This window comes from Pogona vitticeps, chromosome 2 (genome assembly GCF_051106095.1).
Source record: "Pogona vitticeps strain Pit_001003342236 chromosome 2, PviZW2.1, whole genome shotgun sequence".
NCBI lineage: Eukaryota > Metazoa > Chordata > Lepidosauria > Squamata > Agamidae > Pogona > Pogona vitticeps.
Window position 1 is genome coordinate 209,558,314 of NC_135784.1, and position 19,937 is coordinate 209,578,250.

Here is a 19,937-nt window from a genome sequence, read left to right on the forward strand (position 1 = left end):
TAGCGCAAAATCTTCATCGCTATGCGGATTCGCCGTTAAATGGGGCGGCCGTTAAGCGAGGCACCACTATACTTGAACGATAGTCATACAGAGGAGGATCTGTTCTCGATCGATGCAAAGTTGAAGACACATAATAATGGGCTCAAGCTACTAGATTTAAGCTGAATATCAGGAAAAACTACTTAATTGTTAGAGTAGTAGAAAAATGGAACTAATTATCTCGGGAGCTGGTGAGTGCTCCAACCCTGAAGGCTTTCAAGAGAAAACTGAACAACAACCCATCAAATCTGCTTTGATTTTGATCCCTGCCTTGAGCCGGGAGGTGAATTGTATGGCTTTATAGGCCTGTTCCAACTCAATGAAGCTAAAACTGTGCTCACAACCCGGATTTCAATCCCAGGTGGCCGGCTCAGGTAGCCTTCTGTCCTTCTGAGGTCGGTAAAATGAGTACCCAGCTCGCTGGGGGGGGGGGCAATGTGTAGCCTGCATAATTAACTTGTAAACTGCCCAGAGAGTGCTTGAAGCACTATGGGGTGGTATATAAGCAGCACGTTTTGCTTTGCTTTAATTATCTTATGTTTCAAACATATTTTATATAGCTCTGTCACTTGCCCTGAGATCCTGTGATATAGGGTGGCTAAAGACGTTTTAAATAAAATAAAATGGAATAAAATAAAATAAAAGATTTATGGCCATGGTGGATTGTGAGAAGAGCTTGAAGGAGGAAAGATTCTAGCTATTCTGCCACTGTTACAGGTAACATAGTTCAAGTGTATACTGAACAAGCCAGTTTACTCCAGAGGCAGCACAACTCTTAGGTTTCGGGGGTGGGTGGGGATGCAATGTCATCCCCTTCTCCCAACTATTCATTTTGAATCTCTCATTTTTTCCCACTCTGTTCAATGACAGGGGAACATATGTCTCACATCTTGATCTGGGATCTCTAAACTGAACTACTTACTGCTTTGGATGTGGTGCAGATGCTATCCTGTTAGAAGCAAGCTAGTCTTTGGCCTCCAGTCGGCTTAGTTTTTCTACGCATGAAATTTTGGGGGGTGGAGTCCCCTTGTATTTTTACCCCAAGTAGTAGACGTTCTTCAGTCATCCCTGATCATAGCTTAGAATTACACCTGTCGCCTACCCCCTAGGAGTCAGTTGGGTTATTTCAGTGTCTCAAGTGATAAGATTTCCCATGCTCCTTTATGTGTGTGCCACGTGTCCAAAAAAAGGTTGTTACAGTACTAACATTTTCAAATTTTAAAAATTCTGAAAGTATGCAGTAAGCATTTCGGAACGTGTTGTTTGTGTCCATTTGTTACAAACTGATGGGAAAGGACTGCTGTGCTGCAGTTCTTTGTGGCTCTTTCAGGAGTGGAGGGTGCAGAAGGCAACGTTCCCTCTATTTTTTTCAGCCTCACTGGGTGGGGGTCTGCCTCTCGTGCATGCACGCAACCACCCTTTCTTCCACATGCAGGGTTCCTTCACAACCGGAACCAAGGGGTGCTGGACGTGCTCACTGTGGTGCATAGAGAAGGAGGGATGCCGCACCGAAGGGGGAGCGCAGCGCTGTGCACCTTAAGGGGAACCTTGGTGGATAGAAGGTGTGCCTTCTGCATTACAAAAGAAGGAAACATGTGGCTTAAGAGGAGTTAAAAATACCAATGAGATTCAACTGCATTGTATATTTAAATTACTCTTGTACCAGTTTGAATCCTGCTTTCTCTGGCAAAAAAAGCTTCCAGAGTTATGGTTTCCAAAGAGGTTCTGAGAGTTTTTCTATCTGGAAAGAGAGGCATTGATTAGAGATGGGCATAAACCAAGGGTTCAGCGGTTTGTGCTGGTTTGGCCGACAGACACACAGCTGTTCTGTGTTTCAGTGCCCGGCCCCGTCTGATGGGTGCCCACTGAGAGCCACGGCCTGGAAGAGGCAGGGCAAGGAAGCCAGGGCGCTGCCTCTGAGTAGGCATCCCCTGGCGGGGGCGAGGTTCCAAACCCCACGACAGCTGTGGCCATGGGCCGGGATGAACCGTCAAACTGGGTTCAAGCCCATCTCTAGGATTGATGTCTCGCTGTGATCAACACAAGTTGCATATAATCTGAATTGGAGGGGGGAACTGGCCCATTTTTCAGTTGCCTTAATTGAATCATTTTGCTTGCTGTCAAGTTTCCCTGAGGTTAAACAAAAAAGTTACCTAAAGCTAATGACTGCTAAGCAGGGTCTTAATTTTTCACTGTTTCTCCTTGAGATAGCAACATGTTCATCTTTTGCATGTTTGTAGTTTTCAACATGTTACTTGTATCTCTAAGACTAGCAGGATTTGGGTGGTCTGTCTTCTGAAAGGGAACTTCGTAATAAGATTGCAAATGTTGACTTGACACTGTTATGCTGATCAACTAACGGAATGATGCTCATGGAACCTTACGTGGTGTAGTAGATACACCGCCCAACTATGATTCAAGAAGCTGGATTCAAATCCCCACTTGGCTTTGTGAATGTATGTGTATGTATGTTAAGGATACCTCTTTCTGGATCTTTAATTGGAAAAATTGAAAATCAAGAAATTGTTTGATAGCAGAACTATTTTTGGAGGAGGAAATACCTGCAGTTTTGTGGTAGCAGAGATGGTTCAGGTTGGAGGGTCCCCATCATCCTGTACAAAGAAGGCTGATTTTAGTTAGAACTACAGTAGTTTAGTAGTTGCATACAGGTAATCTGAAACACTGCCCCCCCCATCATTGCAGCCCTTCTCACTGTATCCCTGACCTCAAGTTGCCACAGTCAGGATGGCTTATTAAGGGGGTTGTTGTTGACTTTCTGCATTTGTAGCATGCCTAGGTGGAAAGGCTTTGCGTCCCCTGGTACCTGTAGAGGAATTTTTATCCTTTCCAGCTCATGTGAAATGTGTGAGAATGCTCATTCCTCCGCTCCTTCTTAAGTCAAGTAACTGCAGGAATCCTGAACCTCACCTATTGATATTTTCTCCAACATTTCTCCTCATTTGACATTCTTTTCAAAGGGACTGTCATTTCTGTTGCATTGACTGAGAATGGTCAGAATTCTCCTGGAATAGGTTTTCAGCAATACACTTGTTTGCAGGTGTAAATGTGATGCTAAATTTACTCAAGGGAAACAGATCAAAGTAAATATCAGCCCTGGAGTAGGGGGCTTTAGCCCCCTGGCCTACCACTGTAATCCTGCTCAGTGCTGTAGTCCATATCTGTAATTGGCATAGGGGAAAAATCCCAATTAAAGCAAATTGAAGCCTTTGTCTTATGTAAATTGTCGATATAGAGGACCTAATCTAGATCAAGACCACAATGAGAATCAAAGGTTTAAAAAACCCTTATCCCACGTGCAAGGATCTGGCCCAGCTCATGTATCCTAGGCTTACCTTTGAGTAAAACAACAGGCATAGCTGCATGGCATACATTGAAAATGAGATGTAATTTGGTCATCAGTGTAATCCTATCTAGGAAATAATCACCATAATTTTAGAGCAATTGGAAGCCTACAGTGGTATTTCTGCTACTGTGGCACAACGAATAATTTGTACTGTGGGCAGTTGTCATCTGTTTCTTGGGAATTCATACTGAAAAAACTCATAACATGCCTAATTTGCCACATTCTCTTACTGGGAAACAAGTTGAGGGAGACTGGCCTATGATTGGTGTTTCTTTCATTATCAGAATAGTGTGGACGATCTTACAAGAAGCATGTCATGGTCGATGTGTCCAAGAATGCCATTTACACTTCAGTATATATGACGCCCCTTCTTATGTATTTGGGCAGAGCTTGGAAGTAACTCATCAAAAACACTGAGTTACTTGTAATGAATTCCTCATTATAGTAACTAAAGCATAATTAAATCATATCACAACTGCAATGTAGCGAGTTGTAACATTATTCCTTTTGTAGGATGGATGTTTGAGCTGTAGTTATGTAGTTAGCACTACTTTAATATAGTTTGTATTGCAGGTTAGTGGCATGTAACCACTTTAAAAATTACTTAGTTTTATATAACCAGAATATAAAGTGCTCCTTTTAAAACATTGTGCAGGTAACTTTTCAAGCTCTCTTACTGAACTAATTTGCTCAGAGTCTACTTAGGTAGTCATTGGGAATCAGTGCAGACACTGAGAGAAAGATAAGAGTGTAGACCTGAATCTGAACTATACCCATTGCCAAATGCTCTCCTGCTTCAGCCCAGAAATACCACAATATTCCTTGTGCAAAATATTTATGAATATATATATTTTAGTTGTCATATTTGGAGAGACAAGCTTAAAAATCTATATACCAAAAATCTGGCCTGGCTCCTTTAAACAAAGAACTAGCTGCTTGACTTACAATTAATTTCCTAGTCCATACTGATTACATTCCTTTTGGAAGTGTGTTGGTGTGTGTTTTCAGAATTTGCTTGCAAGCCTGTTGCCTAGAGAAGGACATTCTGATTGGGTCTTTGCAGGTAAAATAGAGAAGATCAAGCCACCTCCATCCCCAACTGCTGAAGCCCCTCCCTCGCATCTCGACTCAACATCAGATGAATCTGGAGGATCCCAGAGGCCCAAGAACTTGATGCAGACACTTATGGAAGATTATGAAACTCACAAAACCAAGAGGCGGGAGAGGATGGATGAGAGCAGTGTAAGCATTTTCTCTTTCCCCCATGCCATTCTTTGCATATGGAAGGGTTTTAAAGATAGGTAGACTAGTAGAGTGAGTGATAACTAAAGTGTTATTTTCCTTCCAAGAACCAGTGCACAAAGTCCTGAAGAAAAGCAGACCCTGCAGTTCTAGGCTTGTTTAAAAACTCTGTGTTCCATTCTGAAATAGCCCTTTTCAAATCATGCCTTTTAACTTGGGGTTTTGTTTGTTTGTAGGGGTGGCAAGTCTGCCAGGCTTGCTTCCAAGGTTATTCTGCCTGAGGATAATCATGGGATTCCAGAAATTAATGCAAGCAGAATGTCAGGGAAAAGCAGCCTCTCCAAGCCTGTTGTAGAGGCTGCATGGGTAAAACAGGCACAGACAGGAGGAAGAGGCTAGTGAAGGAAGAGAGCTGGAAGACCTTTTTGTGAAGAAACACAGAGGACTAAAGTGGACTTAATTTTCTGGGCTTTTAGGGAGCTTGGGAGGTGACTGAACTGAGGAGGGCTACAGTGAAGCCTTTGTTCTCCATTGAGGGGTTAGCTTTCCCTAACCAAAGTTGAAGCCATTTGCTGAATGAAAATTAAAAACCATTCCCTTCCTCGATCCAGTTTTGCCCATTATGAAATATATCACCAGCAGGCTTGGGCTTGTAAGTGAATGTGGCCCAGACAAGGGGCACCTACTGCAGTTCTGGAGTGAGGCTTCCCACTGTTCCTGCTATGAGCTGCTCCTGCATGGGAATCTATATGGATTCATTTCTTTCATTGTGGGCCTTTTAAAAACGGGTGTCTTTTTCTACGCGATAATCCTAAGCACATGGGGGGTGGCCTGTGTGGGTGCATTTCTCCCCACATTTGTTATGTGCTTCTTATGTGTTATGTTCTGCAGTGCAGAATGGGGGAATCTTGGTAATGCCAGCATGATTGTCTCCTAGCTTCTGTCAGGGGACAGTTTCTCAATAAAGCACCGAACCTCCTTTTTTTGCAGGATGCCATTTTCTGAATTACTATTTGGGGGCTAAAGTGCATGTGTTAAAGCAGGAATGAAAAGCTAGAGGGGACTCTTTGCACCGTTACGGGTGCAAAATGCCTTCCTGTCAAAGCAAAGGGACTTCACAGATGCAGTTCTTTCAGTTGTCTTTGAGTCTAAATGCTTCATAAGAAGTCGTTTTCAGAAGTATTTGAGTAAGGAACTCTGGTGTAAGAACTTCCCTTGAGGCATGTTTTCCTCACACAAGCTCATCAATTCTGACACTGTGAGGAAAACAAAACAAATGTCAAACAATGGTATATTCGTTTGGCATCAACAGAGTGGAAGACATCAGCCATATAGACCAGACATTTCTTCCATGCAAATACATAAAAAAGAAAGTTCTCTTTCTTTGTCTGCCTTCCTAAAAGCCCCAGCCTTGTGCTTGAAAAAGCAGTACTTTTATTTCTTACAGAATTCAGCATGTAAACGTCAACTGGTGAATGGCAAATATCTATAATCTGTTTTTATTTTTAAATTGACTATTTTGCTTTTCTAAAAAAAACAAAAAACAAATCAAGGCTGCCGCACCTGATAAACTCTGAGATAAATACCAGTTCATTGTTCAATCTGAGGTCTCTTTCTTTCTCTGTTCTTTATATTAATGATGGTCTTTTCCCTTTTTGCCAGTACACCGATAAATTACTGTCTAACAAGGTTACTTCTGAGGTACTTTTCAAGACTTTGCCTTTGCTTAACTTTGTTTTTGCATGAGGCTGTCAAGTGCATGCTGCTGCAGCTTGCTTTCCATTGCTGCTTTGCATAACCATTGGAGTTATGGATTGAAACAGGAAGTCCTTCGATTTTATTTTATGTTTGATTTAATTTCCCCTGAGATAAATAATTGATTGGAGCCAGACTTATTTATACCTAGGGTAGATGGTTAGAATGGGACTGAACTTAGTAATGGGTCTATTCCAGCTGTGTTAGGATCTGGATGCCTTGAATTTATATGCTCTTATCAGATAGGAAATTAAAAAGATGGCAAAACAAAATACTGTATCTGTGAAGATTTTCAGTCATCCAGGTGAGGTGAAAGCAAAACAAAGCTTTCTTTTGAAGGAAGGAAGGGTAGGGTGGGGAGAATGCCCAGACTCCTGTTACTTACCTATACCAATATGAGACAAATGGCATACTGTATATCACAGTGATAGATTACCACTCAACATGTGTGCAAAGAGAAATAAAAACATTGACTTCTTAACTACAGCAATTCACCACACAATTTACTACATTTGACTTATGCTGATATATGTAAATGATGGGATTCAGGTCACATCCATATAGCACCAGTTGAAAAATTTAGATCAGAATAACTGAATTATGACCATGACTGCAAATCAAGGCTATAATTTAACTTTCATCCCTGGAAGTTCTGTACGTATATATAAAAACTGTACCATTGGTTTTCCATCCTCCTATCTTATGAGGTTATTAAGATAATCAAGGCTACTTTGTCTGACTGTGATATCACTAGAATCTCACCATAACACTTTTCAGCCAAAGTCACTATACTATAAGTATACTTAATTCTGCTTGCTTGTATCATTATTGACCTTCTACAGGGCATACCCCACCCCCACCCAAAATAACTTAATATTGCCTGGAAGAAAGTAGCACCCTGGTTTTATCAGTTGATTTCTTGAAGTTTATTTGTCTTGTCTGTTTGTTGTGTTTCTGTCCATTGTTCTCTTTGTTTATTTAGAAGTAACTCTGGGTACCCAAGGGGTGCTGTCTACTACTGTAGATCGAGGGTTTATTTGGATATTTTTTTTATTCAGTCATGCTACATTGGCAGAAGGGAGGGAGGGAAGGAAGGTTGGTTGCTTGGTTGCTTGGTTGGTTTCAGTTGTGGATTTTGTTTTTAAGACAATGATTGGCAAGAAGCTGGAATGTTGAGACAAGGTTTATTTGGTTTTTATCCTGTCTTTTGTCCATGAAGCTCAAGGAAGCTTGCATAGTTATCTCTCCTTCCCTATCTGTCTGTCTGTCTGTCTGTCTGTCTGTCTGTCTGTCTGTCTGTCTGTCTGTCTGTCTGTCTGTCTGTCTGTCTGTCTGTCTGTCTGTCTAAAATATTTTTATCCCTTTTTCTTAAAAAGGACCCAAGGTGGCTTACAGTATAACCTTCTCTGTGAGATTAGACTGAGAATCTGTGACTGGTTCATAGTCAACCAGTGAGCTTCATGGACAAGCAGGAGTTTGAAATCAGGATCTCCCAAGTCCCAAGTGCTCTACCTACTGGTGACAATCTCATAGAAGGACAATATTGTAATTCTGTGTAAATTTTTCAGTGCCAAGTTCTAAAATCAGAAAATTAAAAGATAAACTGTAAAAATTTACTGCACATTGTTTATTGGTCTGATGACTGTTCTACATACATACATAGGCTTCCATCAGTCTCGAGAGACTATGGTAACGTGCTCTGTTTGGAGGGAACAGCATCTAGTGTTTTGATGCTGTATGCGAAGCTGGAGTGTCCTCTCCAGAGCATGAAGCCTGGGTAAAATTATGTGGAGGTTGTTGTTGAAAATAAGCCCTAGTATGATTTTTCAGAATGTTCGTAGTATAAGCCCTTCCCCAAAAATAAGCCCCAGTTAAGTGAAACCCTGCCCTCCACCATTGTGCAGCAACCAGAAGATGACATGACTGTATTTGAATAAATGTAGATTGTTGTACATGAAAAAAAAAAAAACATCCCCAGAAAACCACCCCTAATGTGTATTTGGAGGAAAAAGTAATATAAGAACCTGTCTTATTTTGGGAGAAACATGGTGTAAGTTTTCCCGTAAGAAGCTAGATCAATGTAAAATGGAGTCAGAGCACCAGATGGCCCATTTCTCTGAAGTGTAAATACACAAACCCTTTTTGGTTAGAGTAACTCCCCCTCCACCCATCAGACCTAACCACACCTCAACGGTTCTCTTTGAAGTTGTTGCTGGGTTCTAAAAGGAATTCATGTTCTCTGGGGTTAAAAGGAGGACAAGTCCTTAGGAAAAAGGAGCACAAAGTCAGAGGGAAGGAACAGCGGAGTATTTGAGAAGCTTCTTCCCTCTTGCGGGCTGGAAGCTACTCTTAACATAGAAGAAGACATAGATTCTCAGTCATCCGGGTGAGGTTATCTGGAAGTTGAGTTCTGGCAACTGGACTTCTTTCTTACTAGGTTGAACTGTTTCTCTACTTATCCAAGAAGCTACTTGGATGAGTAGCGAAATGTTTCAACCTAATAATAAGTCCAGTTGCCTTGACTCAACATTGAACAAGACACATCCTGACTTCATATAAGCCCCAGGTCCATCATAGGAGATCATGACAGTTAGCATTAGATAGAAATACCAGCACCTTAGCCTGTAGCATTTGCCTGTTTGCTGTTCTTTGCCTTGAGCTGTGTACTTTGAATGCAACCTAAAAGCTTAACCATGTTTTTTTGCCTTTTACTTTTTATTTTCCTTTTAATAAAGTTACTTTTTAGAATAGACATCTTCTTGCCTGGGAGCTATTTTTGCAGAGTGTTGTAGCTAAATTAATCCAACAGCCAGGCCACTTGTCCACAACTACTTAGCAATTCTCTTGAGCACACATACAGTGCAAAGGGATTTTTATGGCAATTAAATAAGGCAGGGATTAAATTTAATGAATCTGGAAGTGGGGAACAGCGTGATTAACGATATTTCTTCAGCGATGATGTAAGGTGGCAGTAAGGGCTTTAGCAAGCCCCAGCTGATCTATTACAGATCAGCCCCTCTTATTTTTCTTCTTTATTTTCCAAAATGTTTTTGAACTAATTTGCGAAATCTCACATATTCCAAGTATAAAGTTTGTTTCTTTTTAAATAATCTTTTTCTTATTGAATTTTTCCATGTTATTTTTGTTATTTATCAGAATCACTCAGAAATTTGATCTCAAAAGAGACTTCCATATATGCTTTGTATTTTATTTTAGGATGAAACATAGGGGTATCTTCAGGATGTTGAAAACCATAAGAAATCTTGCTGGCTGTAATGGAATTTTGATTGGGCGATTTCTCTAGGAGAAAACCCTAAATGTTATTTGTATGGGGTTTTTTGCTCTGAGTGAAATTCTGGCAGCAATTCTAATTCATACTTCACTTTTAAGCCATAAATGTAAGGGATGATGCTGAAGATTGTTTAGTGATGACAGAGGCTGTTATGGGAATAGTACCTGAATGTGAGAAGAGGACATAATTTGGTATCATTATCAGTAGTTTCCAAAACATGGAGTCCCTAACTACTGGAGGAGAGGGAACTATCATAAAAAGCTTCAGGGACATGGCACAAAAAAGCAGAGGGGGAAAAAGGGAAAATTAATGTTAAACAGTCCCTACGAATCTTTCAGGATCAAGTAGAATGAGTCTGGTTTATGTGATGAAAATACAGACCTACTGCTTGCTGTTCATCCTGATCTTTTTTCAGGGGGCTTGGTGGGAAAGCCCAGACATTTCTACTTCTAAATTATGATCAAGAGTTGCCATACTTATTGAAATAGAATGCAGGAGTGCCATGTTGACCTACAGAGCTGTGTTGTTACTTGCCTTCCAAGTCTCCTCCGATTTATGGTAACTCTATGAATGAGACCTGTCTCTAAGACATGCTGTCCTCAGCTACCCTGCTCAGCTCTTGTAAACTCAAGCCTGTGGCTTCCTTTAAGGAGTCAGTCATTCTTGGTTTTGATCTTTTTCCGTCTTTCCCAGCATTATTGGGGGGTTTTCCCCCCCGAGAGAATCCTTCCTTCTCATGATTTGCCCAAAATAGGACAGCCTCAGTTTCAACATTTTTGCCTCACTTGTTTGTCTTTCTGGCAGTCCAGGGTGTCTGCAAAGCTCTTCTCCAGCACCAATAAAGTACAACATCCAAATTTGATATAAAGGTAATATGTTTATTTAGAATCACCCTGATCTGTAATTTGGGTCCTGGATTTTATTTAAATAGAATCTTTTAAACTTGAGGAAGAGTCTTGCTCACAAAGGACCTTTTAATTGTGTCCCAAAAATTTGTAATTCCTTTTTCAATCCTACCTGGCTGTTATGATGTATGTTTTTCTCAGGGGCTTCCTGGTAATCACTCTTCATGGTTTCCATTGTGCGCCCAGGAACCTTTCTTATTTTTAAAAAGCAAACAGCCTGTCTTAGTGCGTTTGAGTGATATTTTTGCCACTGTATTTGTTCTTTGCTTAGACAATTAACAAGATGCCATGCAAGTACAAATTCACAACCATGGCTCTTTGTCTTGTTCAGGTAATGTTACTTATAAGCAGGATAGCTCAGAATTGTATACACCTACAATTAAATCTGTAACTAAACTTTATACTCATGGGCAATTTAAAGGTTTATTTTTAAATCCTTTACTTTTAAAGCTTATTGTATTTTTTTTGGCAATTTTTTTTTTTTGTTAATTGCTGGGCTACTCCTGTGATTCCTTAATTTATATAGTGCTCTGAAGTATTGGGAACGTGGTGGTGCTGCGGGCTAAACCGCAGAAGCCTTTGTGTGCTGCAGGGTCAGAAGACCAGCAGTCATAAGACTGAATCCACGCAACAGCGTGAGGTCCTGTCGCTTTGTCCCAGCTCCTCGCCAACCTAGCAGTTCGAAAGCATGTAAATGCGAGTAGATAAATAGGTACGACCTCGGTGGAAAGGTAAAACAGCATTCCGTGAATAGCCACGCTGGCCACGTGACAACGGAAACTGTCTCCAGACAAACGCTGGCTCTACGGCTTAGAAACGGGGATGAGCACCGCCCCCTAGAGTCGAATACGACTAACTCAAATGTCAAGGGGAACCTTTGCCTTTGAAGTATTGACCTGCATGACTTGGTAATCTGTGTATCAAAATCGCAACGTTTCTGCAGGCTATAAGGGACAGAAATAGAGAGAGATGCAGCTGCCCTAAGGTTTCGGGTGAATTTGTCATTGGAGAGAAATTTCAGTCAGTTCATACTCCTAGCCCATCATCCTTTTATTGGAGGACTGTTGTACTCTGTTCACTCCTTTTTATGGGAACTGAAAGTGTGTTTCCATCATCAAATCATTATCTAGTTGGTTTGCATTTCATGGAGTGGTGAGAATGCATTCCTGAAAATGGTTGTGAAGGTCATTGGCCTTACTGTTCCAGAAGGGGCCCTTGGGACTCCAGAGTTCAGCATCCATTCTGCTTCTCTGTGCACAAACCCAACATTCACCATGCAAACTAATTAAGACATTTTAGTGGCATGTGGGTTCTATCACTCCCCTCTGTTAAAACTTCTCAAATTGCACTTCAGTTCCAGGACTAGATATTTCAGAAATGATAATAGGGCAGTGCTGCTTAAATGAGTAAATACTGATGCTGTGGTCATAAGTGCAAAGTGTTGCTGGTACCACATCCTCTAGAGCACTGGTTCTTAACCTTGGGTTACTCAGGAGTTTTGGACTGCAACTCCCAGAAGCCTTCACCACCAGCTGTCCTGACTGGGGTTTCTGGGAGTTGCAGTTCAAAAGCATCCGAGTAACAAAGGTTAAGAACCACTGCTCTAGAGCAAGTTTTTGAGCTGTGGCAAGTTCAGTGGGAAAAAGAGATCACCTCCATCTTAGTCCTTCTGGATTATCCCTTTCTGTCAACAAAAGGCCAACACTGAATTCAGCCCTGATTAACACCTTCAACTGTAGTGCTCTTCAGAGAGGTAACAATGAAAGCCTGTTTCAGAAATCTGAGTGGATTCTAAGGCAGATGTGAATTGTATTGCACATACAGTCATGGCCAAAAATATTGTCATCCTTGCAATTCTGTCAGAAAATGCAACCCTTCTCTCAGAAAATGGTTGCAGTTGCAAATGTTTTGGTACTCACATGTTCATTTCTTTGGTTCGCATTGGAACAACACACACACAGACACACAAAAAGAGAGAGAGAGAGAGAAAGTCAAATTTGATACAATCCCACACAGAAACCCAAAAATGCACTGGCCAAAATTATTGGCACCCTGTCTAAATTGTAAGAAATAATTGCTTTTCAAGCATGTGATGCTCCTTTAATTTGTATTTAGACACAACTGTCACCAGTAAGAGGTGTGGGCAATATAGTAATCACACTTGCAACCAGTTAAGATGGAGAAAAGTTGACTCAACCTTTGTGTTGTGTGTGACACTGAGCATGGAGAAAAGAATGAAGTGTAAAGAGTTGTCTGTGGATTGGAGAGAAAAAAATTATGGAAAAATATTGACAATAGCAAGGCTACAAGTCCATCTCCGGAGATCTTAATGTTCCTGTGTCCACTGTGCGCAATATCATCAAGGGGTTTACAGCCCATGGCACTGTAGCTAACCTCCCTGGATGTGGATGGAAATGCAACATTACTGAAAAATTACAACAAAGGGTTGTTCAAATGGAGGATACAGAACCCAGATTAACTTCCCAACAAATTCAAGCTGATCTGCAGACACAGGGTACAACAGTGTCAGCTTGCGCTATCCATCACCATCTGAATGAAAAGGGACGCTATGGTAGGAGACCCAGGAGGACACCATTGCTGACACAAAGGCATAAAAAAAAACAATATAGTGTGAGAATGTACTGTGGACAGATGAGACAAAAGTAGAGCTTTTTGGTCAAGGACATCATGGCACTGTTTACAGAGCAAGAAATGGGGCATTCAAAGAAAAAAACACAGTCCCTACAGGCAAACATGGTGGAGGTTCAAAGATGTTTTGGGGTTGCTTTGCTGCTTCTGGTACTGGATGCCTTGACTGTGTGAACGGTATCATGAAATCTGATGATTACCAAAGAATTTTGGGGTGCAACGTAGTGGCCAGTGTCAAAAAGCTGTGTCTCCACCAGAGGTCATGGGTCTTCCAGCAGGACAATGACACAAAACACACTTCAAAAAGCACTCAGAAATGGTTACAAACAAAGCGCTGGAGAGTTCTGAAATGGCCAGCAATGAGTCCGGATCTGAATCCCATAGAACACCTGTGGACAGATCTCAGAACAGCAGTGGGAGAAGGCATCCTTCAAATCTGAAGGCCCTGGAGCAGTTTGCAAAAGAAGAATGGTCCAAAATTCCAGTAAGAAACTCATTAAGGGTTACAGGAAGCAATTGATTTCAGTTATTTTTTCCAAAGGGGAGTGCTACCAAATATTAAGTTAAGGGTGCCAATAATTTTGGCCAGTGCATTTTTGGGTTTCTGTGTGGGATTGTATCAGATTTGACTTTTCTTCTCTGTTTTGTGTGTGTGTGTGTCTGTTTGTGTGTTGTTCCAATGCAAATCAAAGAAATGAACATGTGAGCACCAAAACATTTGAAACTGCAACTATTTTCTGATAGAAAGGTTGCATTTTCTTACAGAATTGCAAGGGTGCCAATATTTTTGGCCATGACTGTAAATCCATATTCTTGATGGTGTCAGAATACTTTTAGTTTTTTCACCCCCTAATTAAATTTAAAATGTTTTTTTAAGGAGTTCTTGGATATTTTTAAAAAATTAATGGCAGCCCAATTGAATGGATGATTTAACTGATCTCATCCTTCCCTAACCATGGAAACAGTCATAAGAATCATAAGAATCTTGAAATGGCAAAGCTTGACGGGACCCTATGGATCATTGAGCCCAGCCCTTGTCAAGGAGGCACAGTGTTAATTGAACTCCGACTCTCTGGCTCTGCAGTCAGACACCTAAGACACTGACAGTTCTGTGTAGTGCCTCACTGGTGTAAATGGAATATAGCCAAGTATACATGCAGAAATAGTAGAATACCAGAAGAAACTTGTGCTTAGTAGTTCTTAAAACGGCCCCATCTGGCTAAATTCTAGCTCTTGTCTAAGGTGTGGACACTAAGGGCCTCATTGTTTGTTTGTTTGTTTTGCATGATTGTTTCAATGTTTTTAGGAAAAATCTATGGCATTCTAAAATACTGAAGAAGAAGGTTAAGATCAAGTTTTTAAAATTGCTACTGGCATGTAAAGCTTTGAGTGAATGAATTGTCTGGGACAGGGATAATGGAAGGAAATCTGTATGTGGTTTTTCATCTTGGACTTTGGTTTTCTATGAATGAAATGCTCCCTTAACATAGAAGCAACTAGTTGGGTCTCCCATAGCCCTGATATTACTTGCATTTCATGTTGAGATTGTGTTTAATCCAGATACTGTGGCATGTGGTTTCTTTTTCATTGACATGCTTAAATTCATGCATCACACTTGGAAATGTAAAAATAATCAATGCTTCAAGAACATATTTAAACGGTTGTAGATTGTAGCTGCTGTTTATCTCATGGAGTAAGAAATGCAAAATAAGGCAAGATGGGTATGCCTTGAAATGTAATCCACCAAGTCTGTTGGTATCAGCTTTTGAGTTGCACAGAACTCTTCATTGGCTACCTTTCTGGTCTGTCAGATTTGGAGAAGGGCAACTGGATTAATTATATTCTGTTTCTTCTTCCCCTTCCACAGGTCCTTGAGGCAACTAGAGTGAACCGCAGGAAGAGTGCCCTAGCACTGCGATGGGAAGCTGGCATTTATGCTAACCGGGAAGAAAATGAATAGTTCTCCTAGTGAGATGCGGGTTGTTGTTTGTTTTTTTAATTGCAGAGATTGAGAAACCAAATAGGAGAACAAAGTTTTAATTTTTTTTAAATGACATCATTTTAATCTGATATTTATATGAAACGTACCAGTCTCTGTGATCCATATCAACAGAAGCAGTTCATATATAATGTGTATGTGTGTGTGTAGTACACACACACACACACACACACACACACAAACACACACACACATATACATATAGTACACGCACAAACACAAAAAGCTATACTAAGAAGAGCTTATGCTGCCCCCCCAAGGCAGAAAGAGGTTGTAGCCTTGGAACTGACACTATCACCTGGTGGTAAAAAAGAGAAGCAGCAATAATCTGAGAGGACATTTTTGGGAGCCAGTAGAATGGACACCGGTTGCTTCCTTCATACTGTCTTCTTCACAGCCTTGGAACAGGAAGAGTTTGGCCTATACTGTATACAAGATGGCACCTCCTGTGGAAATACACAATTGTTCATAGTTGTGTGAAGCTCAGAATGGCAGCTCTTCATCCATCTTACCATCAGTGGCGTTAAGAAGAGGGCTATTAATCTGCTATATTCTGTATAGCCATAATATATCAAGATATATATATTGCTGTTCTTAACAAATAAGGGGAAGGTTCTGAAGTCAGTCTAATGGGTTAAAAAACAGAGGCTGTTCAATTGCAAATGTGAATGTACAATCCATATGTTTAGCCATAAACTACCGTTTATTGCTTTTGGTGTAATTTTGAAAGGTGGAGGGAGCGTGGCAGACTGTTCTCCTTTTTCTTAGTTCCTCACGGGCTGGTTTTTCCTGGAAATTTGCCATCCTTCTCTTTCATAATCAGTATGCTTACAGTTTGTTTTTAATATTGCTGCACAATCGATAGGAAGATTAAAGGAGGTATAGAAATGCCAAATCAGATTAATATTGTTCTAGTGGCCTGTATGCTTGCAGTTATCAATTTGAACCATTTTTTTTCTCAGTGGATGTTTGCATTATCATCCATATTCAACATGCAACAGTTATTATAGTGTGGCAGGGATGAAACAAGGAAAAAACCCATAAAGAGGAATCAAGGTGAGTTGGAAAAGCAAGGGCCAAATCTGGAGAATTTGAGTGTTCTTCAGGGAAACAGTAACTGTCAAATCAGTTTATTATGGAGATAAATATCTTTAACTATATTTATACTACCAAAAGGTCATAATATTAATAGAGCATGGGGTGCAGTGGAAGGTGTTTTCTGTTACCAGAAAGTGAGACGTTGGAGAAGGTAACAGGGTGAAGTGGGAGAAGGAGAGTGGGGCCAAAGGTTTATTTTTGCTGTTGCAACAGTGTTTTGAGGGCTCGAAGATAATATAGCATCTGTAGTTAAGTGTAGTCAGAGAACCAGTGACAAAGAAGCATAGAGGGGCGGGGGGTGTTTGTATGACTGAGGTAGAGAGAGAAGTTGGAATAGCGAGCTAATGAAGAGATATGGTTGTACAGATTATTTTCTCCAAAGCTGTTCGCCAGCTGTAAGGGTATAAAACACTTCTTTTTGTATGAAAAGGGATATTTTAAAGACACTAAACTGATGCAGTATTTGTAATAACAAAGCTGACCTGTATCCGCATGAATAAACATTACAGAAAGTATTGAACAGTTTTGTAATCTGACATTTAGAAAAGAAATGTGGCATTTATTCTTGGGCTTTTTAGGCTGGCATAGTATTAGAGGCTGCCAATTTACTCTTCTGTTCAGGGAATGCAATATAGTTCAAGTGATGCAAACCCATAATTTGTAATTTAGAATTTGCCCCCAATTTAAGACAAAATAGTATAAGCAATGCAAACCCTAAAAAAATACTTCTGACTGGGTTTTTTTTTTTAATGAAAGGCCAAGAAAAGAGAGAGGGGGAGAGAGAGTAGCCTTTAATAAATGTATCACCCCCATATTATTCTGTGTTTATGGATCAGGATAATATGTTCCAAATACAACAACTCTGCAACTAGAAATATATTGATATCCTGCTAGTCAATGTTTGGGTAGGTAGAGAGTAGTTTCATGAACACAAAAGCCTTGCACAGGATTCTTTTCCACATCCTAATCAGAAAATAGACTTTAAAAACATTCAGGTATTTATAGGCTTACTATCTGGGTAATATTGCCTAGGGTGGATTTGATCCAGACCTGGAGAGGAGTAAGTAAGTTCAACATTTTATACAGAGCTTCTATTGCCAGCAATAGAGCTTTGCAGTAAAAGAGTTACATATATATATGCATTAGAGCTTTCGCCTTCCATAGCTGGCAATAGAAGAAACCTGTTTATCAGCATGCACTACCTTGCTGGATCAGAAGACAGGTCGGCATCTGGAAGTTATTACAAGACTATGAGGCAGACTTGGCAAATCTTGTCCCTTTGCAAAAGAATCCTGCTGTACAATTGGAGAATGTTTTACATAGAAGTTGTGTGTATATTAAAGATTTGCACACTGTGCTAAGTATTTGGGGCACAGTCCAGCCAAAGTTGAACATTGTTGTATTGATTTTAGCAAGAGCACATATTTAACTATTTTCTATTAAAATCAGTGGGTTGTGTTTTTTTAATGGTATTTTCAGGGTCTAAATTCTAAAATACTGCATAGAAAAATGGAATTCAGTTCATGGATGGAAGGGAAAATCAGTATGTGGAGAGAGAGGTGGGGAAATAGAAGGACCAGAAAGCTGTCTGCAGTGAAGAAGTTCTGCCCCTAGAAGGCAAACACCCACCAACATTTTCATTGTTCCTTACAGGCCTTATAGAGGTTTTTTGGAGTTTTTGTTTTATTTTGGACCACAACTTCCAAAATTCCTCATCCAACATGAGTAGTGGCCATGCTGGCTGGGGATTCCGCGTATCACAGTCTGAGACAGTAACTTCTCCAAACATTCGTCTTTAACTGAAACTGCCTGTACAATCAAGTTGGGATGCTGTTGTTTTTTTAAGCTTAAGGGACTGTATTTTTCAAAGGAAGCTGTGCTCAGGAGCTGATGGATTCTTTGCTGAAAACATTGACGGTATGTTCTGAATGGTCACACATGGATGAGAGGCACCAATGAGGGGGAAATGAAACCAAAGATGATATATTTGCTTGGAATTGGAAGTTTTCTGCTCTTTCCTAGATTATTGTGATCAACTCAAGCATGAAGCAAAGGGTATGAGGACCTCCCCTTTTTTTTCTAAAAACAAAAATAAAACGTTACTTCAAAAATGTTTCTTTTGTCTAAGTATCTTGTTTTTTTGAGGGGGTGCATTTTTCTTAGAAGGATCAATTGGATCAGACTGTGGCATCTGGGGGTGACTTTGAAGGAAAGAAAGGCAAAAAAGACTTACGCTGTTTCCCCAACTTGAATATTGCTAATTATATTTGATTGTGAAATCCGGAATGGGAAATTTCAGGAATCGTCGGATCTTGACCACTATTTTAAGCAATACATAGGTAGTATAATGGTCTCATATTGTCTAGAAAGATATGCCAGTTCTTGCTATACAGAGAGAATATACACCTAAAACCATATTTGTGGTTGACTTTGTCTTTACCAAGCAATGAGAATGTTTCTTGAAGCTGATACTGATGTAATAAAACTGCATTGAGAATTAGGTAAACATTAGAATTTGTAACTGTATCTGGGTATTTTAAAAATGAACAGGTTCTGCAAAACTCATTGTTAAAAGAACAAAGTGACAGTTTTGATTTCCTTTCATTCCCAGCTCAGAGGGATCCATTGTTGCAAACTGTAGTGTCTCATTTCCTCTCTTACCACAAATAAACAACCACCCAGTTGCAAAATGGGTGGCTTCTTGTATCTGTTAACCACTTCACTCTTGTACCTTGCTTCTGTTTTATAGTGACTGTGAGGCATACAATGCAAGTATATAATTATTTTCTCATTAAAAATTAAACTCATCTTGTGTTTCTTTACCTAAAAGGGGTCGGGTGGGGAGGAACGGGAATGGGAATCTTTTGATGTGCTCTTCTGGTCCTCCTTACTCAGCATGGTCAGTTGCCAGCCCACGGGCCAGTTCAAGGACACACAGCAGTTTGGTTGACTTCCTTTGGCGTGGCCAAACTTTAGTCAACCTGTCGTAAAGCCCTTTCTCAGTTTCAGGTGAAAGGTAAATATGTTTGTTTTATGCTGAAAGTAAGGCATTCCTCTCTGTTACATCTCTCTGGATTTTGTGGAAATGGCAAGTGCCATATTTTCTATGAAGCTGAATCTTTTCACGATAGTGATCTCACTGTCTCTTTGAAAGCCATACTAACTCATAACGGTCAATTTTCTGGGGACAAAACCTTTCTGCCTTCTATTTGGAGGATGAACTTCCCAGCAGCAAACGTGTAGTTGGTTGTCTTTGAGTTTGTGCGTTGACCCGTCCCTTGCAAAACACAGAACTGCAGCTCATGCAGTGCCGTGGAATCTTTAGGAATAAGCTACAGTTCAAAATTTTCCCATCCCAACCAGAGTTTCAGAATGTGTGGCTCTTCACAGAGCAACTCCCTTCAGCTCTAACCTGCAGGACCGATGGGAACTGGAGTCAAAGAACATTTGGGAAACCATGCACTCCCCAGTTTTGACTTGTACCTTGTCAGCTATATATACAAAAATGTAAAGTGGGTGTACAGAAGACTGTCCAAAAGGAGTGAAGCCTTCAGATAAGTGAACATGAATACCTACATTTTTTTCCCACTGCCA

At 40.3% G+C, this 19,937-nt stretch overlaps 1 protein-coding gene across 9 annotated transcripts in view; it reads left to right on the forward strand.

The window, feature by feature from the left end:
- Positions 1 to 19,150, forward strand: part of LOC110077731 (PALM2-AKAP2 fusion protein) — a 125,548-nt gene extending 106,398 nt beyond the window's left edge. For 4 of the 9 annotated variants that reach the window (XM_078384860.1, XM_072992002.2, XM_020791112.3 and 1 more), the window contains exons 3-5: positions 4,467 to 4,645; positions 6,308 to 6,346; positions 15,114 to 19,150. In XM_078384860.1, coding sequence (XP_078240986.1) covers positions 4,467 to 4,645; positions 6,308 to 6,346; positions 15,114 to 15,206 — 311 coding nt within the window. In that variant the 3' untranslated portion in view covers positions 15,207 to 19,150. The remainder of the gene's footprint in view (positions 1 to 4,466; positions 4,646 to 6,307; positions 6,347 to 15,113) is intronic. The other 5 variants (XM_078384862.1, XM_078384864.1, XM_078384863.1 and 2 more) reach the window with 2 other exon arrangements.
- Positions 19,151 to 19,937: the final 787 nt, after the last annotated feature.